The sequence below is a fragment of the Planococcus citri genome, chromosome 2, assembly GCF_950023065.1.
Source record: "Planococcus citri chromosome 2, ihPlaCitr1.1, whole genome shotgun sequence".
Lineage (NCBI taxonomy): Eukaryota > Metazoa > Arthropoda > Insecta > Hemiptera > Pseudococcidae > Planococcus > Planococcus citri.
In genome coordinates this window covers 60,584,168-60,609,223 of record NC_088678.1, presented here as the reverse complement: position 1 = coordinate 60,609,223, position 25,056 = coordinate 60,584,168, and the positions used below count along the sequence as shown (strand labels likewise).

Here is a 25,056-nt window from a genome sequence, read left to right as displayed (position 1 = left end):
AATGAACTGGAATAACAAAAAAAAAGTAAAAGGGCGAAATGCCTCGATTTTGTCAATTATGTAACCTAAGTACCTTACCTACCTATACCTATAATACCTATCAAGTAGGAAAACGTTTAATTTGAATGACTATAGAACGAGATTTCGACCTAATTTTTCAATAAACGCTCGAATCGAGTCGATAGATGAGATATTTTGCTTGTACAATGTATAATACTCTTCCATTCCTTTTTTAACCTGTTGCAACTGCAACTTTATGATAAGGAACTAGATGTCTCTCTCTCTCATACTCTGATGAATGTTCCCCACCCTCTTACACTCGCATACTTACTACATTTTTTATCGCCTTATTTTAGCCTCGACTTTTAACTACGACTACCAGTCACACAATAATTCGCAGTGCTTCGCAGGTGTGAATAATAATTTTTCAAAAACGTTGTAATTATTGTTTTTAAACGTTTGTGCGTTGATTAAAATTACCCATCAACATTCCTGTAATTCCTCTTCGCCACCTGAGCCAAAAAAATATGGATTCTAATGACACGCCAAAAAAGGTAAATCTTTTTACATCTTTATTTCGCTGCAAGCATCGTTATGTTCGTTTTAGCATCGGAAAACTACTCAAGCTCATGAGGAATATTTATTCAAGTGTGAGTGAATATAAACAGTATTTGGAATCGAGTTTATCAAAATTGAATGTCTTTTCACCTTTTCGAAATTTGTAATTCAAGAGTCTAATTTCATGAATCTTTGCCTAAAGTCAGTGAAAGAAGGAGTAAAATCGAGCATAAAAAACTAATACTTATACCCACGAGCTAATAGTGGTACTGATCCTTACCTACCTTCCTAATTGTAGGTATGTATGTAACCTTTGCCAAGTTAAGTCTAATATAAAAAAATTTAATTCTTATATAGGCAGTATTCGGCGTAGATATAGGTGGCACTTACGCCCGTGTTGCGCTGGTGCAACGGGTGCAACCTAAAAACGATGATGAGACCGATCTCGAACTGACACTCGTCAAAGATATTCCATCGGTTGTTTCATTTCTGAATGGTAAAGTGTATCTGTGAAAATAAAAAAGTATTATCATCTATTGGTGGTAATTGGAACACAGATATGGTATGTTTGATTCTTCCTCTTGAATTTTTTTCAGATGGTAAATGTCTGGTTGGTTGGGCTGCTGAAAAAAGAACAGTTGCAAGTCCCTTGAATACGTTCTACGCGACCAAACGATTGATAGGCAGACGCTACGACGATTCTCTAGTCCAAAATACAATGTGAGTGTAATTCTGCTCTCAAATATCTTCATGGAAATGCATATGTAACTTTTAATAGGTAGGTAATGTAAATTTTTATACGAATTACAGAAATCTGGTCGGTTATAAAATCTTTGAACAGACCGACGGTAATGCCTGCTTAGTCAGCAGCAACGGAAACCGGGTATTGAGTACGGCCCAAATTGAAGCACTAATTTTATTAAAACTGAAAGAATTTTGCGAAAAGGAATTGAAGAATACTATTCCTCTGGAAAATATCGTGCTCACTGTTCCTCCATATTTCAACGATAATCAAACACAAGTTATCAAAGAAGCAGCCTCAATTGCTGGATTGAATGTCTTGGCTGTAATAAATACTCCTATAGCTGCTGTCCTTTCTCACTGTACAGCTCTCGAAAGTGTGAAGGGTAGTAAAACGTAAATATGCCCTTTTGATATTCGTTTATTTTTCACACAATATTTGTCAAGCTCTCGGTATATTTGTGAAATAATTTTTGTACAATTTCACAGTGTGGTTGTTTACGATTTTGGAGGCAGTAGCTTTTGCGTAACCGTTTTAAAAATCAATATCGAAGATAGCAAATTTGAAGTGATGTCGACGGTGGGAGATCTATTTCTAGGAGGCGAAGATTTTGATGACAAGTTAGTCGATTATTTGGTCACCGAATTGAAACGTGAAGTGAGTTTATTTCAAATCATATGGTCCAGACAACTTTTTAGTGTGCTTGGTAGATTTTAACTCACAGAGTGTTACAATATATGTACGTATTTACCCATCTTTGAAATTTCAGACGGGTATCGATTCTACGCTAAGTACGACCTCCATGCAGTATCTCAAATGGTCGGCCAAAAACGCTAAAATGGATTTATCCTATCGCACCGAAGTCGACGTGAATTTTTGGGGTATATATTTGGATTTGCCTACTCAAACTTCGCAGATTAAACGTATATCCATAAAGGTGCAGATTTATCAGATATAGTATTTTTCCAGTTCACATTTACTCACCTCGAAGCGATTTCATCGAGAATTTTTTTGTGTCTGTAATTTTTTCAGGTGACCAGAAATAAATTCGAAGAATTGGTCGCAGAATTGATCGGCAAAACTCGTAGTCTGTGCCAAAAAGCGTTAGAAGACGCCAAAATATCCGTATCCGATATCGATGATGTCTTAGCCGTCGGTGGTACAAGCAGGATACCAAAAGTGAGTGCAATAATTGAGGATCGAGTTTGGCATGGCATAAGTATTTACATTATGGTGCTAGGCCTACTTGTTGACGTGTAGTTCGAACCCACTCAAATCTATTGCACATATTGACAATGGAATTTTGTTCGGTTTTGAACGAGACCGTGATTTTTGGACAGAACCTGGTCCCAATTTCCGAAACCTCCATAGGTACCTAGACCTACCTAACTAAAATGTCAACGATTTTTGCGATTGAATGTGCATTCCTACTTTTTCAGTAAAAATGGTTGAAATCGGTCCTGATGAAGCTGAGGTCAACTTTTTCGAACCGGAATTCTCTATTTTTGGCCCCATTCTGAAACCTCTTGCGCGATTTTCCATTCCTCCAGAATGTTAAAATTTTTCCATGAGGTGTGGAAATCAACTTAGCCAGCAAAGAATCTAGTTTTGGCTTATTCCCCACCTGTTTCAAGAGTTCATTCAAATTTAAGTCAAGTTCCCATAGAGCAGGCAAATAAGCGGTTTTAAAAAGGAAAAAATTGGCACACTAATTTTTTCTTCGGGAATGTGTTCAGATGAACCCCCTGAATTACCAAAAAAAAACCGACCCTCCTAACCCTGGAGCTAATTTTTGTAGGGGACCAAAAACCGGTTTCGATTCACGTTTTTTGCGATTTACTCCGAAAATATCAGGTTTACGATAAAAACTACCATGACTAAAAATGTTCCCCTTCAAATTCTCGACAATTTGATATTACGCTCGATACCCATCCCTCAAGAGGGGTGTTTAAAAATAGGGGTGGAAAGAGTAGGTGTTTTAAAAAAAGTCGGTCCAATAAATTGATCAAGGTTACCACTTAATATCATTCGTTTTTGCTCAAATTTTTTTTACAAAGTCTACTCACCCAACTATTAAGTACTAAGTACTCGACATTTTACGATTTTTCGAAATTTGACCCCTTCTTTGGGGCACAGAGGGACATTGTGGGGTGGGACTCAAAAAATAAGTTCATATTTGTGCTTGGCGACCTCAAAAACATTCCATTTGATATGTATATCGCTCGACTTTTTGATGATTTTTTGAAATTTTGGCTCCCTTGTTGGGGCACAGAGAGACATTGGGAGGGGGGACACAAAAAATAAGTTCATATTCGTACTCAGCGACCTCGAAAACATACCATTCGATATATCACTCGACTTTTCACGATTTTTCAAAATTTCAACCCCCTTTTTGGGGCACAGAGGGGCTTTGGGGAGTTGGACCCAGAAAATAAGTTGGTATTCGTATTCAGCGACCTCGATAACATACTATTCGAAATATCGCATGTCCAGATTCGTTTTTCAAATACATGATTCAGTTGTGGGTTACTTGAAAAATCAAGTATCCCCCACCAACCCCTTGGGAGGGTTGAAGACCAATCAATGGTGGTGTGATTAATAGTTGGGTGAGTAGACTTTGTAAAAAAAATTGAGCAAAAACGAATGATATTAAGTGGTAACTTTGATCAATTTACTGGACTGACTTTTTTTGAAACACCTACTCTTTCCACCCCTATTTTTAGACACCCCTCTTGAGGGATGGGTATCGAGCCTAATATCAAATTGTCGAGAATTTGAAGGGGAACATTTTTAGTCATGGTAGTTTTTATCGTAAACCTAATATTTTCGGAGTAAATCGCAAAAAACGTGAATCGAAACCGGTTTTTGGCCCCCTACAAAAATTAGCTCCAGGGTTAGGAGGGTCGGTTTTTTTTTGGTAGTTCAGGGGGTTCATCTGAACACATTCCCGAAGAAAAAATTAATGTGCCAATTTTTTCCTTTTTGCCCTCGCTTTTTTACGTTATTCTCCTGCTCTAACAGGCGTTTATGTTTTTTTTGTTTGTTTTTTTTTACCATTGAGTAAGTAGTTACCTAAGGAAAAAATTCAAAAAACTCAAGTTTTTTGTTCGGTGGGAAATTTTTAAAAATGGCTGTATCTTTTCTAAAACCAACCCTTTGAATGCGAGTCGGGTCATTCCACCTCAACTCAACCAACGTTTTTGAGTCAAATCCTTCGATTTCGCTCAATTTTTTTACAATGTCTCCCCACCCAATAAGTAAGAAAACCGTGATCAGTTTGGTTCCAGCCCCCTCAGGGGTGGGGGGGGGGGTCAATCATTTTCACATTGTCTCGAGGTACTCAACTTCAGCAGTGCATGCCTCCAACGTTATGATAGTTTGATCAAAACTGATTTCACAGTTCAAAAGGACATTGCACTTTGAACTTTTTAAGTATATTTTGAAATTTCAAAATGGCACTGTAAGTGGGAGCTACCATTTAAAATTCTGAAAAAATGTCCATAAATGCACTTTTTGATGCTATTTTTGAAATATTCAATTTTCGAGATGGGATCTTTCAATAGAAGGGGGACACGCCCTCCCCCAAATTTGGGCAAAACTTTCAAAAGAAAATCTGGGGCATGTGATATATCAAATTGTATGTTTTCGGTGACGCTGAACACGAATATGACTTCAGATTTTTGATTGGACCCCATTGACGCCCCCAGCTTGATTTTTGGATTTTGTGAGAATTTTTGAAAATTCAAAATTGACCACTTTTTGCAAATTAGGTGGCCGATTTTTTAAAAAAATGCATTCCTACTTAGGTACCTTATTTAGTCAATACAGTGGGAATCAGCCCTGAAGATGAGTACTTCCTCCCAACATATGAGTTGGATCGAAATGTTGTATGAAACGTGCTCATTTTATTAAAAAAATCTCTTAAATTACTACTTACTTGTTTTTTGGCAAAAATATGCAAAGTACGTAAAAATGCGCAGAACAAAAATTTTTCAGCGCCAAATTTCAACTCTAAAAATGTGTCAAAAACTTGACAAAAAAACTTTCCAACGAATTGTGTGCGCGAGCACACTCTGGATATTTCTCACCTTTATTTGATAAAATTATGTGGGAATTCCAACTCTCAAAAATCTACTGGAGGCTCCAGAACCGCCCAGAATAGTTCGCGAGACCATTTCTAATCAATTTGACGTGTCGAAAATAAGGTAATTACGTACGTACAAGATTTTATCTTTCTTAGGTTGATTTCGTAAAATTCAGATTTTTTTTCATTTCTGACACTTTGATTTTTAAAAATTCACCAAAAATCGAAAAATGCACTTCAACTCCTAAAATCTTGACTGCAAATATATTTTTGCATAATATTCATTCGATCTAGGTTTTTGCTTTTCAGAAATTTTCCCTCGTGTAAATCTGCCATGTCATAATTGATGAGTGATTTGCATCTAGATAAGTACCTGTCTGTTTTTTGCATTTTAGGTACAAGCCACTGTAGAAGAATTTTTTGGTAAAGTGCCCACTGGAAGACGAAGTATGGGCATCAATCGTGCCAACGCCGTTGTAGTCGGTGCAGCATTTCGAGGCCTCATATCAGCATCAGAAATTTCCAACGAACAACAACCTGCACCGGCTCCGTCATTCAGTATTCCAAAATTTGTGAAGGAGACTGATGTGTTCAATTTTGTAACCGCGGATGATGGTGATGGCGATCCGGAATCGATTCTAGACAATTTAAAAGAATCGAACTATTTAGATATGTATACGTCGGAACACGCCGAAGAGATAGTTTATAGATCGTGTAAGCCCACTCCAGAAACCCCTGCTGATGATGATGATGTTAATTATATTGCAGCCTACGAGAAGGTGATGGATACAAGAAGAGAAAAGGAATGTCACGAATTACCCCAAGAAATAGAAGATAGGATTAATTTGATAAAACAGAAAAAAGATGAATTTGTGGAAAAAGAATTAGCCCGTAGGATGTTACCATCAGCAGACATGATTAAATCGATGTTAGAATATAAACTGTTCCTATGCCTAGATACTGAAAATGCGCAGTGATTGTTGTTTTTTGGAGGAGATTTTGGAAAACATTTTTAAAATCCATTATATTTTGAGTGATTTTGTTTCCGAGCGTCGTTGTTGATCAGAATAATTTCAGCTAGGAGATTCCGCGAGTACAATTTTTTAATCAACGGTTTATACATATAGTAATTTCGTTAAATTCATGAATAACATATAGTTACCTAAGTATTTCTGTTTGCATTATTTTATACATTTTTTTTCATTTTTTTTTTTCATTTCCTAGTCTCGTTTCTATAAAATAAAACCGATTTTATCCATTTTTTTTGTTACATATTTTATTTTGATGGTATTACTTACTTCTTTTAAAATGGGAGTTCCCAACTGGCAGAATAAACATTGAACTGGACCACAGCAAGATCGAAAAAGCTTGCAAAAATACACCACTAATCAATATTTCAGGAGCTCAAGTTCATTTTTAGATTTTTAGTTAATTTTTGAAGATTGAATTGAGATCAATGATTCAAAAAAATTACAATTTCACAAAATATACCTCTGAGACACCTATTTTTCGACTTCTTCTATCGATTGAAAATGGTTTTCAACTGCTTTGTGCAGCTCTGCAGCTCCCAGAAAATGTTTCCAAGCTGGAAGTTAAAAAGCTATAAATTTTCTGCAGGTATACCCTAATTTCAAGCTTTGGGTTGACTGGAGCTGGTTTCAGACCGTTCTGGAGTCTCCAACGATTTTATGAAAATTTCGGTTTTCCAAAAACAACGCCATTAAAATGCTTAAATTAACATTGGCATAGCAGGTATATGATTGAGATTGGCGATTGATAGTGACCTCCTTTACCGATTAGGTACATGTAATTTTTTTGAAATATTGCTTTTCATGTCGGAACTGCATTTTTCAGTTTTTTCTCCAGCACTTTTCATAGTTGAAAATTTGAAAAATTCATTTTTCCTCTACAGTTTGAGAGAAAAATCTAAACTTCGGTTTACACTCTACCTACATTAATAGGCTGAGTCAATTTGTATGGCATTTATGGGAAAACTATAGATTTTCAAAATTTCCACTGGAGGCTCCAGAATGGGTTTATAACCAGCTTCAGTCAACCTAGAACGTTTGACTAATAAAATAACCACACAGATGGAACATTTGAACTCATGAGCGATGGATTTTATTTCGATTTTTTTTTTTGTAACAAATTCCAAATCTAAAACAAAAGTTTGCTGGAGAATATGAAAGAGTTTCAAACCACTGCTAAATTAAGTTACCTGAAAGACCAAAAATGAGATGTAAACCGAATTAGCGGGTGATAATCATGATGATGTTATTTACACAATCTGTAATTTGAAAATGAAAAGCAGCAGCTGAAAATTGGTCCTACATTTTCACAATTTTTCTATGCCGGTACAAATCAAAAAAATTTTTACTGTGATCATTTTTTGAAAGAAAAAAATCAAGAAAACATGTTTTGCGAACGCATGAATAAATTTTGATAGCAAATTTTAAAAAAACACAAAACTGAAGTTTCTACCCAAGTAAGTAACTGTGTACCTACTTAATTTACTAAATTTTCAACAATTGAATTTCACAAGTTTACATATTTCTTTCAAATGTTTCAATTTTATAAACCCTTTTCCTCCTCTCACCACCCCAAAAAAATTAATTTTAATTTTTTTTCTTTCCAAATGTTGATTTTAAAAAAATTAAAAATGATTTTAAGCACCTGAAATTCGTTTGGCAAAAAAAAAAATCAGAAATGCATTTTACCCTCTATATTAACATGCCGAGTCAATTTGTAGATTTTTAAAATTTTCGCTGGAGGATCCAAAAGCACTTCAAATCAGCTCCAGTCAACATAGAATGTGTGCAAAAATATCAAAAATCCTCGATTTTGACAAATTAGCATCAAGGAATTTTCCAAATACGTTCCATTCACTTTGAATTATTGTTATTTTAAACATACCTACCTACTTACATATGCATATCAGAATTAGTTAGCTCTAGCTACTTTACCTACGAAAACATTTTATTTGAATAACTTATAGTGAATGAGATTTATAGCTCGATTATTCATTTTTCAATAAACGCTCGAATCGAGTCGATAGATGAGATACCTACTTATATAGGTAGATAGTAGGTACCAGGTACATATTAGGGATGCGTGTAGTAGCCTGCGCTTGAAAGTTACTGCCACGTACTCGTACATGATGCACTTTGTACTAATGATCCTCGAGCTTTGAATTTTACTGTCGTGTCTGTTGTCTTATCTCTCTTCCATTCCTTCTTTAACCTGCTTGCTTCAACTCATTATTTTGATACAGACTTGGATGATTCTCTCTATACCTATACTGTTGAATGTTCCCCACTCTCCTACACTCACATACCTTTCTCAGTTTTTCTTCGCCTTATTCGATTTCGGCTTTCAACCACTAGTAGAACCTATAATTCGCAATTCGCATTAGATAAATATTGTACTTCTCGCAAGTGTAAGCAATAATTTTAACTGTTGTGAATTGATTCATTATGTTACATGTTGATGAGTACCAATCAACATCATCTGATAGTTCTCCTCCACCTTTCGATGCCACGCCGAAAAAAGTACGTAAATCTGTTTAAAATCATCTTTTTGTTATAATTATTATCATGCGTTCTGAATAACAAAGCAATGGTTGTTTTCGTTTTTAACATCGAAGAACTCCTCATTGGCATTAAAGCTCTTTTATTCATGTTTAATTACACACCATTGCCATAATATGTTGCTGATAGGCAACTGTGAGTGAAAATAGCATTATTTAGAATCGGTTATGTAAAAATTTAAAGTCTGAGATTCAATATAGTAGGAATATCGATGCCCATGGTTGCCTACAGTCAGTGGAATATATGTAGTGAAATCAGGCATAAAAGACACCTACCCATGAGCTCTAGGCAAATCCTTCTAATTGTACATAGGTCAAGTCTAATGATCTATTTGCATTTTCATAGGCAGTATTTGGCATAGATTTAGGCGGAACTCGCACCCGTGTGTCGATTATGAGACAAAAGGAATATTCTGTAGAAGGCGATTTGGAACCGATAGTCATCAAGGATATTCCATCGGTTGTTTCTTTTCTTAAAGGTAGGTACTGGCTATTAGGTATTTATCAAAAAGTAAAGTATTATATTTGATTCTTCCTCGTGAATTTTTTCAGATGGCAAATGTCTGGTTGGTTGGGCTGCTGAAAAAAGAACAGTTGCAAGTCCTTTGAATACATTCTACACGACGAAACGATTGATAGGCAGACGCTACGACGATCCTGTCGTTCAAGAAACAAGGTAAGCGTAAATTCTACTCTCAATAAGTAATGCGTAATGCTTAATCATCTACAGAAATATTGTTGTATTAAAAATTGCAGGAATCGCTGTGGTTTTAAAATTCACAAATACACCGACGGACATACCTGTTTTCTAAGCAGCAATCGAAATACAGTTTTCATTCCAGTTCAAATAGAAGCTTTAATTTTACTCAAAGTAAAGGAACTTTGCATAGGTGAATCGAATAGTATACCTGTGGAAAACGTTGTGCTCACTGTACCGCCGTATTTCAACGATAACCAAATACAAATTACCAAAGAAGCAGCCTCAATTGCAGGATTAAATGTCTTGGGTGTGATAAATACTCCTGTTGCTGCCGTCCTTGCTTACTCTATATCCCATGAAACTTTGCGTGGTAGCAAGACGTAAGTGTATCCTTATTTGATAAATTCGTTCGATTATTTATTTTGATTTCTCGGTTCACACTTCGAATCATTTTTGGGATATTTTTCAGTGTTGTTGTTTACGATTTTGGCGGCAGTACCTTTCATGTAACAGTTTTGAAAATTACCGAAGACGCTACCGATCCTGAAGTGTTATCTACTCTGGAAGATTTATCTTTAGGCGGAGATGATATTGATAAAAAGTTGGTCGATTACTTGGTCACCGAATTGGAACGTCAAGTGAGCTGATTACAGTCAATGGTTCCCTAATGGATTACCTCGTACATTCACTTATTTGCGAGAATTTTTGAATTTTCAGACTGGAATCAATCCCAGGCTATTGGCGACCTTCATGCAATGTATTAAATTGTCTGCCGAAAACGCTAAAATAGATCTGTGTGCTTATCCCGAAGTCGACGTGAATTTTTGGGCTATTCGTACCCCTGGTCAAGATCCGCGAGTTGAACGAGTATCCATTAGGGTGAGAGGATTTTGTTACCATCACGGTACCTACTTACACATATATGTACTTCAATGTGGTTTTAAGGAGATTTTTTTTTTTTGTCTGTCTGATTAGCTGACCAGAAATCATTTCGAAGAAATAGTCGCAGAATTAATCAATAAAACAATTGGCTTATGCCAAAAAGCGTTAGAAGAAGCCAAAATATCAACGTCAGATATCGATGAAGTTTTAGCAGTCGGTGGTACATGCAAAATACCAAGGGTGGGTATTAGTGCAAAGGTCAATATACTTACAAAAAGTGCTTCGGAAATTACATTTTGTTGGAATTTTGGTGGCACGAAAAATTAATCGGGCTTTTGTTGATATCATATGGATCTGAATAAAAGTCAGAAAAGATGTACCTATTTTGATTAACTGGGCACTCTCATCCTCGCTTCTCTATGCATGTTTACTTCGTTTGGGCAGTTGCCCGCTTTCGTTTGGACTCTCAAGGTCACTGACCTTCCTGTCTAGGTTCTCAAGGTCGCCTGTGTGACCTCTCAAGGTTGTCTGAGTGTATGTCTGGCTTCTTATAAGGCCGTTGACCCGCCTGTCCATCCTCTCAAGGACGGTTTTTCGACCTCTTAAGGTCGTTGACCTGTCTCTCCGGACTTTCAAGGTCACTGATCTACCTGTCCAGGTACTCAAGTTTGTCTATCAGCTCATATCATCATTTAAGGTCATTGACCCTTCTGAATAGCCTTTCAAGGTCACTGGTCTAACTGTCTAGCTTTCCAAGATCGTCTATCTGTCTAGTCTCTTAAGGTCATTATCACAGGTGTTTGAACTCTCATGGTCAGTGACCCGCCTGTCTAGCTTTTCAAGGTCGTATGTCGGCTTTTCTAACTTCTTAAGGTCATTGACCCGTCTTTCTGGTATTTCAAGGTCACTGACCTACCTGTCCAGCTTCCTAAGTTTGTCTATCGGCTCGTATAACCATTTAAGGTCATCGACCCTTTTAAATAGTCTCTCGAGGTCACCTGCTTACATGTCCAGCTTCCCAAGGTCATCTATCTGTCTGACCTCTTAAGGTCATTAACCCAGGTTCTCAGATCTTAAGGTCAGTTACCCACCTGTTAAATATTCAAGGTCGTATGTATATCTCTCCATCTTCTCAAGGTCATTGACCTGTCAGTATGACTTCTCAAGGTCGTCTGGCAGCTTGTATGGTATCTTAAGGTCATTGACTTTTCTGAATGTTTTTTTAAGGTCACGGATCTGCCTGTTTAGCCTCTCATGGTCGTCTGTCTAGCAAAATTTTGCAAAAGTAATTTTAAAAACTTAGTTTAGTAGAAATTTTTGATTTTGCTGCCGGGATTTTCACTCATTTTGATGGTCACATGACCCTTTTTTCAAAGTGGTCAAAATTTTTCAAAAATGCTAAAAAAACATATTTTTTGTCAATATAAATTACCTACTTATTCGGATTTTTCTCAACATTTTTAAGCGATTTTGATAGGTCACATGGCACCTTCTTCAAAAACTCCTCAATAACTCTGACTCGGTTTGAGCTCAAAATTCATCTGCCCAAAAAGAGCTTCGGTTAAATTTTTGATTTTTAGCATGAAATTTAAGTTTTTTAACCATTTATATATAGTTTTTTATGGCTCGATTTATTTTGAGTTCAAAATTCTTCAAAAATGCAGCTCAAAAAAAGATTTTTGTTGAAATATAAATTTGATAGGTTACATGACACTTTTTTCAAAAGTATCAAAAATCATGACCCAATTTGGGCTTAAAATTTTTAGAATGTTGGCTCAAAAAAAGTTTGATGGCAATTTTTGATATATGTGCTGAAATGTTTACACATTTTGATTGGTCGCTTGTCACCTTTATCAAAAATTATGAATGTAGTATCCCAAATTTGCACTCATAGTTCTTCAAAAATGCTCAGAAAAATATATTAGTCAAAATATTTGAATTTTTCGTGAAATTGTTTACCTATTTTGGGATTGCTTATTCGTTTTTATTAAAAAATTGGAGAGGGAGAGGAGCGCTATCCTTCAAAATTTCACTACGCCTACACACGAATTGAATCTTTTTAAACCTTTATTATCTTATAGGCAAGTACGTATCTACTGGGTACATAATTGTTTTTCGCATTCTAGGTACGAACCACCATTCAAGAAATTTTCGGCAGGGAGCCCATTGGAGGTGCAAGGGACATCGATCGTGCCAACTCTGTGGCAGTCGGAGCAGCCATTCGAGGCCATGTTTTAATACCTGAAATTCCCAACGCACAACAACCACCCGATCATCTAATCAGCGTTCCAAAACCTGTAACGGAGGATGAAAAATTCAATTTTCGAGCAATGGACGATGATCCAGATATGGATGCGATTTCAATCAACTACGTACGATCAAACATATTGTCGGTATACACGGAAGAAGAAGCGGATTCAATCGTTTTAAAAAAGTGCACGCCCGCTCCGGGAAATCCTCCTGATGATCCAGATGTTAATTTCATTATAGCTTACAAGAGTTTAACAAAAATGAGGAGAAGTAGAGATGTGCCGCGCCTAAACCAAGAATTAGAAGATCAGTTCGATTTTTTCCGACAAGGCAGAAATGAATTTGTGGAAAAAGAATTGACTCGTATGTGTGACGAACGGTCACCACGTTCTTGACTCTGCTTCGTGTAAAAAGTTTACTATATATGGGTACTGCGATGGTTAACATTTTTTTTTTAATATTGAAAAACTTTTTTTAAATCGGTCTACATAATATTTGTATTTTAAATAATTTTATTTCGAATCAACGTTGTTGCTAAGAAGATTCGATGTGTTACTTATGTGTGCTCAATTTTTAATAAACACTTCTTTGTGATTTGAATCTTAAAATGTGAATACATGCCTATTATTCTTACTTCGATGATTTGAATTTGGAAAATCAACTGCTTCGTGTAAAAAGTTTACTATATATGGGTACTGCGATGGTTAACATTTTTTTTTTGAATATTGAAAAACTTTTTTTAAATCGGTCTACATAATATTTGTATTTTAAATAATTTTATTTCGAATCAACGTTGTTGCTAAGAAGATTCGATGTGTTACTTATGTGTGCTCAATTTTTAATAAACACTTCTTTGTGATTTGAATCTTAAAATGTGAATACATGCCTATTATTCTTAATTGTAAAATGATGGCAATGTTTTGATAATTTATTTAACTCGAGATTCGAGCTTTACCAATAATGTACAAAGTGAATTTTTATATCTTAAATTATTATTTTGCTTTTGATAATGTTGCTTTTTATTTTCAAAGTGGTTTTGGTATTCATCTTCTCAAACTGAAAGTGTGAGAAGGTTCCGTTATATCACTCATCATAAGCTGTGAATATTCGTGTTTTCATTGTTTTTGAATAAGTACCTACCTGTTTCTTGCAAATAACTATTCTGTGAGAAATAATACTTACTTCAGAAAAATTTTCTTTTAAAAACTTGAAGAACTATAAAAAAATAGATATAAAATCAGCCAAAGAATTCGAATGGGATTTTTTTATTTAAAAAAAAAGAAACAAATCCTTACCATATTTCCATTCTAAATAGTTAATTGGAGCGAGCAATAATTGATTACACAAATCCTATTTTGAGGGTGATAATTGGTACCTGATATACCTACTCGTATTTAAGAGAAACGTAGGCATTTTTTTTTGAATTTACATAAGGACATAAATAAAAAATTGAACAACAAATTTGAACTTTTAAAAAGTATCTTTTTATGAGAAACATTGTTACTCATACTCACCTCATCAAAACTGAAATTTTTCACTGCGTGATTATTATCTCATCGAATTTCGAAACCGCAATCATAAGATGTACTTACCTACTCTTTAATTTGAAAAAATTATCAATCGAGTGTGTCTTCCATCATTATTATTTATAATTCTTACGTTAGATGTTTTCGACCAATTGTCTCAAGTTTTCAATTTTCTCATTTTGTTTGCTAATTTTGATAAATAAATTCGAGTGCATGATCTATCATATTTATTTATCGTAAACAAGTATCTTTGCGTAATTTTTTTTATTTAATACTTAGGTAATACAGTATAAATAATAAGAATTGACGCATAAATTTATTAGTACAATTTTAAACTTTCGTAAAGTCAGTTTGAAACGGTGAATTTTTCATTTACTTACCTATACCTATTTGGAACACTTTGAACCTGCCCAGTGTTTATCAAGTGTGGTAAAATTATGGCTCGAGTGAAAATTTTGTTTTTCCTAACGATGGTTTTATGGTCATCCAACGTTATAAAATGTGGCTCGATAGGACTGAAACCAGATTTTAATGAAATTTCTGATATTTTGCGAGAAGACGTTGCTGTGGAAGAACTCAGCAATTCCGAGAACGATTTCGAGAAAATTTTCCCTGCATCCGAAAACTCTGACAGAAAAAATTTAAATACGGAGAATGAAGCCTCTTCGGTGTTGAAATCAAATGGATGTCCTGGTCCCCGCTACCGAGATAATTGTAAAACAGAAAATGCTGTGGTTGGATCGTCTTCTGGCGAAACAAACTCTAATCAATACACGCGTGATAATAAAGTCAAGTACGATGAAAGCTGTTATTATCCTTACCGCAGCAGTACACCTTTGTACTGTTCTTACTACGTTTATTTTGGAAATTCTTCGGATGCAAAAGAGTAAGTCAACTGCAGCCTTAACTTATCTTTCTTAATAAATTTTCTAATCAATTTAAGAAATTTTTAAAATACTTTTACCAATTTTTAAATTTTTGTAGACTGATTTTCGAAAAAAAGTTCAAAAAACCGCGAAGAAAGCAGACTCCGATTGAATTCTCGATTAGATTCAACGGGAACGAAAATGCTGATACGATTGGTTACATATTTTTGGAATACCCGGCAACAGGAAACAAAACAATACATGATGATGACTTCTTCATGTTGAGAGGAGGTATCGGTAGAACGAATTTTAATTTGAAAGTTAGGAGTGATCATGTTTATCCTGATGAGTACAGAGCAAGCCCGTATCCAGGATTTCCTCCTGGGGGGTGATGAATGACTCATAAGTGGGGGACAAAAATCACAAAATTCCCAACTAGCTCATATGTATAAAAATTTCAATAGTAGGCACATTTCAGACATTTTCATGCTGAATTTCAGCTTGAAAAATGTGTTGATCAGAGTGAGGTTTTTGAAATTTATCCAGTAAATTGTTTATACCTACATATTTATAATGAAATTCAGATAAGCACGAGCGAAGCGAGGGCAAAATTTTGGAAATTTGTCAATCCAAAGAGTGAAAAATACTACATTTCTGATTGTAAAATTGAATTTTCTGGATTCAACTTGACACGCCTCACGTCCTCAGACTTGAATTAGTAGCTTGTTCAACTAGGGATCGATAATGATTTTTGACCAAAATTGTCGAAAATCATTTTTATATACTTACTCCTGAGTTGGGTAACATATTTTTCGTTATGAGGGAGAAAAATCCCAGTACCTATTCAATTCCAATAATGATCAGTAAGCTGGAGCAAAAGGAGCACTTTTTCTCCCTTATAATAACAAAAAATATGCTTCCAGAAATTTCAATTTCAAAAAAGGAAAGCAAACAAAAGCATTGGAAATTCATAATTCAAAGAAAGAAAAATAATTAGTACATAGATTATGCAACTACCTAGGGAGATAATGTGATTTTTAATGAATTTTGAAGTTTGTAGCAAATTATCTCCCTAGAAACGTAAAACAACATGATTTTTTTCCTGTGATTCAATGCAAGAAATCGTAGGAAATTATACATATTAACCTAAGGATTTTTTGGCCCTGGGGGGTGATTGTACCCCAAATCACCCCCCCTGAATACGCCCTTGGTACAGAGTCGCTGTTTATAATAAAAAACCTTCAAATTAATGGTACTTACCTATCTACTTATTGTATAAGTACATATAGTTACACGATACCTATTATACGAGTAAAGATTTACCTATTATTTACAAAGGTATGCTTTATAAATAAATGAGTAGTTAAATAAAAATTCTTGCATTAGACATATGGGTGTAATTTTTTATCTTGCAATGAAACTTGAAAATTAATATTCAGTGGATAAGTAAGGTAAGTTTTTTTTCGTCAAGTTTGGTAGATATGACTACCCTGTATTTTTTTCAGACATATTTTCAAATCATCAAATGGACAGGAGCAGGGGTAGGAAGAATGTCCACAAGTTACGTAGGTACATAAAATCATGCAACTTTTACGTACTGATTAAAGTAGGTAGTCTCATTTTTCAATATTTGCGCAATTTCCAAAATTCTGCTCATCAACTGGAATAAGTAGGTACATTGGATGGATTATAAAATTCATATTGCGTAAGTGATAAATTTTCGTCATTTGTTGATTCGCAATTGTTGGTATATTTGCTAAAATAATTAGGTAGGTACCTACATCGGTTGAAAAAGCAACATGTGCTTAAATTTGGTTATGATTCGATGCAAGTGGCGTAATAAAGCAAGTCATGACAAAAGCGATACCACACCCTTTCGAAGATGACGACAAAATGTTGCAATTTGTTCAAACATTTTATGACGCAATATTATAGAATTTCAAAAAATAGATCATTTAAAATGATTTTTATTTTAATAAACAAAATAAATAGGCAGGTACGGGAAACCCATTGTTTAAGTACTAATTTTTGAAGTTTCCAAATTGCCTTAAAATATGTACAATCACACAGGAGTTATGTACCTTCCAAAAATTGACGGAATTTCAGAAAAGCTGCGTAAGATTTCGCAACAATTGCTTAAAACATCGTTAAAAGCATTGTTAGAATGACAAAAAACTATTTACAAAAGACCAAAATAAGTATGATAAAATTAAAATGTCTCAAAATTCAAGTAAAATCTTGCAAGAGTCACTATTGCCTACATCATTGAATTTTTGAGTTGCTAAACATTACCATAATTCTTTTTTTTTTTTTTTTTGATAACAGAAAATTAGCACAATTGGCAGATTTTACGTAAATTGCATGAAAATTTATTAAAATATCATGAAATAAGGTACCTAGTTGCAAAGAAATATACTTAATAAAATAGATACCTACCTTGGAATTTGAAACAAAATTGTAAAAATTACCCAAATACGAGTCAAACAAATTACATAAATTTACGAACAATTTATCAAAATTGAACTAACAAAATTTAACAACAACAACATAAAACACTCATGACAAAAAAAAATGTATAAAAATATTTTCCAAATATCGCATAAAATAACACTTTAGAACATGCTGAAATGACATAAAAATAATTTTAAATTGTCAGAAATTTGAATGATTTTTCAAAACTGTCAAAGTTTAAGCTCTCCTCTCAGAGAGGGATAGGATGACACATTGATTTGAAAATTTGATATTTTTTAAACGTTTTGTTGAGCTCATTCGAACATATTATGACTTTTTGCTGAAAGCACAATTTTCTTGCTTTCAAAATAATAAATTAATAAACTTAGGTACATTATAGTTCCTACTTTATCTGAAAGAAACACGAGCAAATATTGGCGGAAAATGTTAAAGACCTCCGTATCATTACGAAAACAAAAAAAAAACTTGTTTTTCCTCTCTCCATCAAGTATAGGTACATTCGCCTTTGGACAAATTACATTGTTCATTAATTATAGTCTAAAATGATAAGTAAGTACTCGTATAGGTACTAGGTACCAATAGCACGAAATTACTTCAAACTCGAGTCAATATTTTATCGGATATGATGTAATTTCGCCAGAAAATCTCAATCAAGCAAGGCGATGATAGCAAAGAAATGATTGAATTACGCATTTATATCTAATTTTTTGAAAAAAATTAGTCTGGTGAGAGCAGATTGTTACGGGTATTTTAAATCATAAAAAAAAATAACTGCCCTTCAAGTTTTTTTTTCTTTTAATTTTCATAAACTTTTTGGGAAAAAAGTTGGTGTAATGAGCAATTTTCTGTACATATTCTTGGCAAGTTTAGGAATTACCGATTTTAGGAGTGAAAGTGAAAATTTGTGAAATGAAAAATAGGTTCATAGAATGAGTATAGTCTGATGTATGTATTACGTGAATACGTAATGTAAGTTAAAAATCGAAGTCTCTATTCAACTTTGATACCTATGACTGTATATTATAGTCCATATGTAAATTTTACTCGGTAAATTTCGTAATATTTCTGCATTTCTATTCATATCCTATAATATTTTCGAAGAAATTCTTTGTTATTACGTCACAGTTCATTAATTACCAAAACAAAAAATTGAAAAAAATGAATGGAATTTGAATCGAGAGAGGTGTTCCTCTTTACCTAAGTATATCCACTCAGTTATTCGTAGTAAACATGGTATCTACGTATAATAATGTCATCACAATGTACTCGATGACATCTCATGACGTCATAACTTCAGACATTCTGAAGCCACGTTTTCTGAAAAAATTAGTATTGTGTTTGTGTGCGCATGTATCTTGAGTACATTCATCACTATCATCACTATACGAGTAAGCTACCGTAAGGCACTTCACCTTATACCTAGTTACCTACCATATCCCATATTGGGTAAAATTCGCGAAACTATTAATGATTCACTGGAATCGGTATCGAAACCCATCGAAATACTTACGTACCTACTTTTATGTAACGCCTCGTAATAGGTACCTACACTCTTGTCGATAGTAATTAACACGAATTTTCAACGAGTTACTTATATCATTAGCACGTCGTTGATTAGTCACCTACGCAAAAATACACAAACCGTTCGTACTACGTAGCGAATCTAAAAACAACTCGAAAGTATCTGTGTATAAGTATCCTTTAACGTATGTACCTACCTATGTATTAGTCAATATTTAACGTACGTTTTAAAAAAATCTCGATTGCATCACTTGATGAGAATTGTTCCACGATGAAGTGTGGTGCTCTTTCGAGTATATAATACTTTTTAGCCACATTGTCGAAATCAGTTTTGCTTCCGATCGGTCAACGAACAGTTCTCTTAATCGATAAGCTCGAAAGCTCGTTAATTTTTTTCATTCGCGATTGTAAAATTATCGCAGCCTAATATGTATCGAGAACGCGTTAAAATATTTTGTTTCGTAATCGGTGCGATAGCTTTAGTGCTGAGTGGTCGCGATATTGAAGCCGGTGTTACTCGAAATGAGCCTGAATCGTCCAACGATGGGTATCCTTTTGTCGATGGTCTTCGAATTAATTCACAACGTAATGCTATCGATACCAGTGATTTAGAAGAACGTGATACCGAATCTTCGATCGTTGACGGGCTTCATAAAATCCCTCGTCAATTCGAATTACCTTCAGATGTTGATCCGGAGGGCGAACCTACTGAATCAAATTACGAAGAATTTCCAGCCCCTGTAGAAGAATCTGAAAAACCTGTCAGTTTATTGAACAACGAATCTCCTAAAGAAGGCAACGTTGGCGAATTCCCTTTCCTCAATGGTCTTCGTAAACACTCGAGTACCGATAATGAGAAGTCCAAAGTGGGAGAAGAGTATCCTAATGGAGATGAAATTCCAAGACGTTCTCGTTTACGTGACGATGCTGGAGGATTCCCTTTCAGAGATGGTCTTCGTAGAAAACCCCAAGATGACGGTTCTAAAACGAAAGATTTTCAAACAACGAACGAAGAGTATCCTTTTGTCAATGGTCTTCGAAGGTTGCCTGGTTCGGCAAGTGAATCAGAAAATTCGACTGATGAGTCTGAAGTCGAAGGTTCGCGAAGCTTAGTCGATGATATTCCAGTCAAAGAAAATCTACCTGAATCCAACGACGAAGTTGAAGAATTTTCAGTCACTGATAAAGCCGACGAAGAAGACTCTAATCCGATCAAGAAACGTTCTGTGGAAGATGATGAATATGGTGGTCCAGAACCGACTACGACTGAGGCGTTTTTACCCGAGGATGTTAACAACGATACTAGACATGTGACAAAAATCCACTTATTTCCAACAACAAAACCTCGTCCTCCAGGACACGTACCTACCAGATATATGGTTTCTTTCGGCCAAGAATACGCAAATCAAAGGTGAGTCGAGTTTATTATATCAATTTATGCTGCAATTTCTCTCAAATTTTGGAATTTTTTTCTAATTTTTTTTTTTTTTTTAAATTTTATAGTCAATTATTGGAGAGATGGGCTTATAAACCGATTCCAGCACCGGCCGTTTTTGATAGATTAATAACCGAAGAGACGTATCCTTCGAAAGGTAGAAACAATACGTGCCCGATAAATTACATCTTGGTGCGAAATGTACGTAAATACGATCACCTGTATACCGATAATATAAAAGTCATAGATGGAGGTATCGGCGAAACACATGTCACATTGAGAATCACGAGTTATAATACCTATTTATATAAGTACTTGATTTTTATTTATGGTCTTTGCAAAGTACACCAAGATTACCCGAATATGAAAGATTTCGAAGTCGATCAGATTTGGACACCAGATGCATAAAGTTGAGATCTGATCTTCGAGCTTTTATAGTTTTTGATGAAGAATATAAATCTGTGGTAGTTGATACTTCCTATATTTTGTAACTATGACTGTTTTTCGATGCATTTGTTTTTTTTTTTTATATAGCCTACGTGACTTTTTAGTGTTCTTTGTACGTTTTTTTTGTTACGTTATTTAGTGATAGTTATTGAAATAAATTTCTTATGAAATAATTAAAAAGAGTGATTAGTTGAGTTCCTACGCATTTTTACGCCTGATCGGTAGGTATAATGGGTATTTGATAAATGTGGTGTGAAGTAGGTACTTAAAAAAATATCTACCTACAGGTCATTTACAATTTGCGAAAAAAAATCGCTCGTGTGAAAAGGTCAAGTAAATGAGGCAATTTTTGGCATTTCGAGTTTTATCTAATACGCAAATTAATCAGATAAATGTTGTAAATTACTTAATACTTAACAACAGGAAGTGTTATCGTGTTATAAAACGAAATACCTACTTGGATAATTAATTTTGTGAGTGTAAGCCTTTAAATGGCTCATTTAATCAAATGTTTCGAATTATGTATCGAGGCATAAGTAATTATAACCATTAACCATGATCTTGAATTGAATCATGTGCTACGTTATCTTGTTCATTGGCCTATCATTGCTCATTAGAAGTAATAATTAACACTGTCTCTTTTTTTTTACCATTTCTCAATAAACGGTAGGTACACAGCAGAAACATTGAGATTTTAAAAATTCAATGAAGAAGTGTAGGCTTTTTAGATGGGCCAAGAAATGTGGAAAATTAGTTTTGAATACATAATAGAAAAAGATAATCAACTATAAGCTTGAAAAGTTCTACATCGTGATGAATAAATTAAATGTACCTACTCTTTCCACCTCGTAACACATTTTTCTAAGAGCTTATGATTCTGAAACCCCTTTCTAGAAGCTGCTAAGATTTCTCGAAGCTTAATTTTCACGTCATTGAAATATAGTCTTTAAAGTCATAGGTATCAGGATGAATTCTCAGATTTATAAATTGAAGTGCCCTGGCTTCAACTCTGCACTTCAATTTTACTAGAAATCCTACTGAAGTTAAAAAAATATTCTCTTTCGAAAATACCTACACACATTTGTGAAAATCCAAACCTGACTCTTAAAATGTTTATTCTTATCACTATCCTAATTTTAATCGAAGGTTAAAATTTTCTCCATAATATTTAAGGGAGTTTTTTATTCTTTTTTTTCATTAAATTTTTTATTTATGTAGGTACTTTGAAATTGAGACAATCATCATGTGACTTTCGGTTAGAAACGACAAAGCAACACTTTTTCGAAATGAAAACCCCCATCATACTTTCAAAATTTATTTTAAAATTGCAACATTTATGCCATTAAAAAAAAAAGTAGAAGTACAACATTTTTTTGGGGGGGGGGGGGTGTTTGTAATTATTTGATTATTACACCCGTCGTCGTGTGAGATTTAAATCGAGTTGGATGATTTATTATTTTTTTTGCAAAGTTGATTCATAAATTTACGAATTACCTACGAGTTCTTATAACCTTTTTCAATTCAAAAATTCTAAAATTTGTAATTTAGTAGGTACTTTTAAAACTTTTTGAAATACCCAGAGAAATTTGATATTTTTGGAGAAAATTGAAAACTTTTTGGAGACTTCCGAACAGCTTAAAACTGATTTAGGATTTGTTTGAATTTTTGATGAACTTTGACGTGTGAAAATTTTGGTTACAGGTTGGGTTTCATGTAAGCATGTTCTTTTAATTTTGTTCAAATCATAGAGGTTTGTCCAAGAAAATCGTTTCATGAGAAAAAATTACGAATTCCGTAAAAATTTTACTCTCATTTTCTCAAAGAATGGGCAATATTTTTTCAAAAAATAATTCAAGTTGACAAATAATTTTATTTTTTATTTAAAAAATCAAGCAAATTTTATGCCTGCCTACAAACTCTCACCCTTTCAAAAAAAAAAAAACATAAAAAAATTTCTACCTGAATTTTCTTTATTTTTATGAGATAGTGAGGTATTTGTTAACTCAAAAAACCAATTTCACTCTCTTTTTTCCTTTTTTTTGCTTTTTATAAAGCACGAGGACCAACAAAAAAGATAGATAGTTCCCAAAACATTTTCAACCATTCGAACGGAAAATTGAGGATTTTCCGAAATTTTGAAATGAATAAATCTCATGTACCTACGTATACATTTAAATCACAAATTTTCACACAGTAAGGAAAGATTATGTTGAAAGCAATAAGCATCCTACCTTTTTCTCATTACCTATATCGAAAGTGAGCCTCAAAACGTCTTGGTACATAGCTGCAGCTCAATCTGGATAAAGTATCTGGATATAGAATAGTGGCTGTCCAATCACACATTTTCAAATTTTGGGGCCATTTTGAAAAAATTTGAGTACAAAAATATGTCTCTCCTCTTTCACGATAAAAGTTACCCTCAAAAAACGGTGTATACTAAGTTTCCAGAATATGATGGTGAAACAGAAAAAAATTGTAGCTGCCCAATAGCACATTATTTATGATTCTCAAGTAATTTTTAAAAAAAATTGCACCCAAATAAATACACAAACCTACACTTTTTCGTGTTTGTGCCAAAAGTGGCGCTTAAAACTTGTTTATAGATGAAATATGACCAAGAAAAAAGATTCTGAGGGTTGAAACAGCCCAATCGCATATTTTGTAATTTTAAGACAATTTTTTTGGAAAAATTTGAAATATTGAAACACATACCTACTTACGTTTTTTCTCACTCATTTTAGAAGTGGCTCTCAAAACCTTGCTGATGAATGAAATCTGACTTGAAAAGAGGATTCGAAGAGTTTTAACAGTTTTTAATTGCCCAGCAATATGAGATTTTAGGGCATTTTTTTGAAATCAAATTGGATTCAAAAATACACTTTATCTTGCTCATGTCAAAAGTGGCCTTCAAAACTTTTTGTTGATAGACGAAATAGAGTTGAAGTAGCCCAATTTTATAGTAAGATAATTTTCGCAATTGAACAAAAACAAAAAAATTGGCTCCAAAAAATATTCCTACCTAAGTAGTAAGTACCTACTTATTTTTTTCCGCTCATATTAAAAGTGTTCCTTAAAACACGTTGATATTTTTGACGTGGACTAAAAAAGAGATTCGCAGAGTTGTCACAATTTTAAAAGATTTTTTCTATTTAAAAAAAAAAAAAAAAAAAAAAAATGGGCCCAAAACACCTTTTTTTTGCCTACCTAAGTATGTTTTTTGATGTTTGGAATTGAAAATTGAACTTTTTCAAATTTAGATTTTTTTTGTGATGAGTTCATTTCATCGAGTGAAAGTGTTTTTTCAACTTTTTCAGCGGATACGTAAAAATAAGGGTCAAATGGGTCAACTTCGCCTGTCAAAACTTCTTTTGATGTTTTAAATCAAAAAATCGCATTTTTTCGAAAACTTTCAATTTTTTTAAATCAACTTTACGAAATAATGCCATTCCAATTTTTTAAAATGTTGTTCAGCGTGAAAAGTTGTCTATAAGGTTAATATATTTTTTTCAGAATTTTTGAGAGTCAGAACGATATGAAAACTACGTTTTGAAACTTTTCGAGCTAATTTTTCGTACAAAAAAAAGTGGAAACACTGATTTTTATGATATTACTAGAAGCCTTTTAAAACCCCTAACTATTGAAAAAATTTCCAATTTGGTAGGTATCTGGGATATCGAGTAATCCATTGCTGAAATGGATGATATTTTCAGTTCACTGAAAAGGCCCATGGGCTGCGATTTGAGCCATTGGTCATCCATTCGGAAGGTCTTTCCACAGGAAAAATTTCAAAAAAATCGCTGACCCCCCCCCCTTACCACTTCTTGGTCGAATTGACGTGGAATGACCCAGTGATGGCCAGTAATTAATACGTTACCGCTACCTCCGCTACCTAGACTACAGACGAGGTCAGCTTCTTGATTTTGATTAGAGAACATATTATGAGAGGGGTTTTGCGATAAGGGCCCCTGTGGTGATATTTCGATTTTT

The 25,056-nt window shown here is 34.1% G+C and overlaps 3 protein-coding genes across 3 annotated transcripts; all 3 read left to right on the top strand.

Annotated features, from left to right (window-relative positions):
- The first annotated feature begins 318 nt into the window (after positions 1 to 318).
- Positions 319 to 6,644, top strand: LOC135836889 (heat shock protein hsp-6-like). Its single transcript, XM_065351959.1, has 8 exons — positions 319 to 554; positions 916 to 1,054; positions 1,155 to 1,278; positions 1,369 to 1,695; positions 1,789 to 1,957; positions 2,070 to 2,237; positions 2,333 to 2,479; positions 5,780 to 6,644. Exons 1-8 carry the CDS (start codon positions 528 to 530, stop codon positions 6,359 to 6,361), a joined length of 1,683 nt encoding a protein of 560 aa, XP_065208031.1. The 5' UTR covers positions 319 to 527; the 3' UTR covers positions 6,362 to 6,644.
- A 1,925-nt stretch (positions 6,645 to 8,569) lies between these two features.
- Positions 8,570 to 13,812, top strand: LOC135836887 (heat shock 70 kDa protein cognate 5-like). Its single transcript, XM_065351958.1, has 8 exons — positions 8,570 to 8,932; positions 9,317 to 9,449; positions 9,523 to 9,646; positions 9,727 to 10,050; positions 10,140 to 10,308; positions 10,388 to 10,549; positions 10,646 to 10,792; positions 12,679 to 13,812. The coding sequence occupies exons 1-8, from the start codon at positions 8,858 to 8,860 to the stop codon at positions 13,195 to 13,197; spliced, it is 1,653 nt and encodes a 550-aa protein (XP_065208030.1). The 5' UTR covers positions 8,570 to 8,857; the 3' UTR covers positions 13,198 to 13,812.
- Positions 13,813 to 19,339: 5,527 nt separating this feature from the next.
- Positions 19,340 to 21,263, top strand: LOC135836884 (uncharacterized). The gene is made up of 2 exons (XM_065351955.1): positions 19,340 to 20,598; positions 20,691 to 21,263. Exons 1-2 carry the CDS (start codon positions 19,616 to 19,618, stop codon positions 21,028 to 21,030), a joined length of 1,323 nt encoding a protein of 440 aa, XP_065208027.1. The 5' UTR covers positions 19,340 to 19,615; the 3' UTR covers positions 21,031 to 21,263.
- The last annotated feature ends 3,793 nt before the right edge of the window (positions 21,264 to 25,056 follow it).

Coding starts and splice junctions, on each gene's coding strand:
- LOC135836884 (XM_065351955.1), top strand. CDS start 19,616: ATGTATCGAGAACGCGTTAAAATATTTTGTTTCGTAATCGGTGCGATA. Junction 20,599..20,690: donor CAAGAATACGCAAATCAAAG/GTGAGTCGAGTT, acceptor TAAATTTTATAG/TCAATTATTGGAGAGATGGG.
- LOC135836887 (XM_065351958.1), top strand. CDS start 8,858: ATGTTACATGTTGATGAGTACCAATCAACATCATCTGATAGTTCTCCT. Junction 8,933..9,316: donor TCGATGCCACGCCGAAAAAA/GTACGTAAATCT, acceptor GCATTTTCATAG/GCAGTATTTGGCATAGATTT. Junction 9,450..9,522: donor GGTTGTTTCTTTTCTTAAAG/GTAGGTACTGGC, acceptor GAATTTTTTCAG/ATGGCAAATGTCTGGTTGGT.
- LOC135836889 (XM_065351959.1), top strand. CDS start 528: ATGGATTCTAATGACACGCCAAAAAAG. Junction 1,055..1,154: donor GGTTGTTTCATTTCTGAATG/GTAAAGTGTATC, acceptor AATTTTTTTCAG/ATGGTAAATGTCTGGTTGGT. Junction 2,480..5,779: donor GTACAAGCAGGATACCAAAA/GTGAGTGCAATA, acceptor TTTGCATTTTAG/GTACAAGCCACTGTAGAAGA.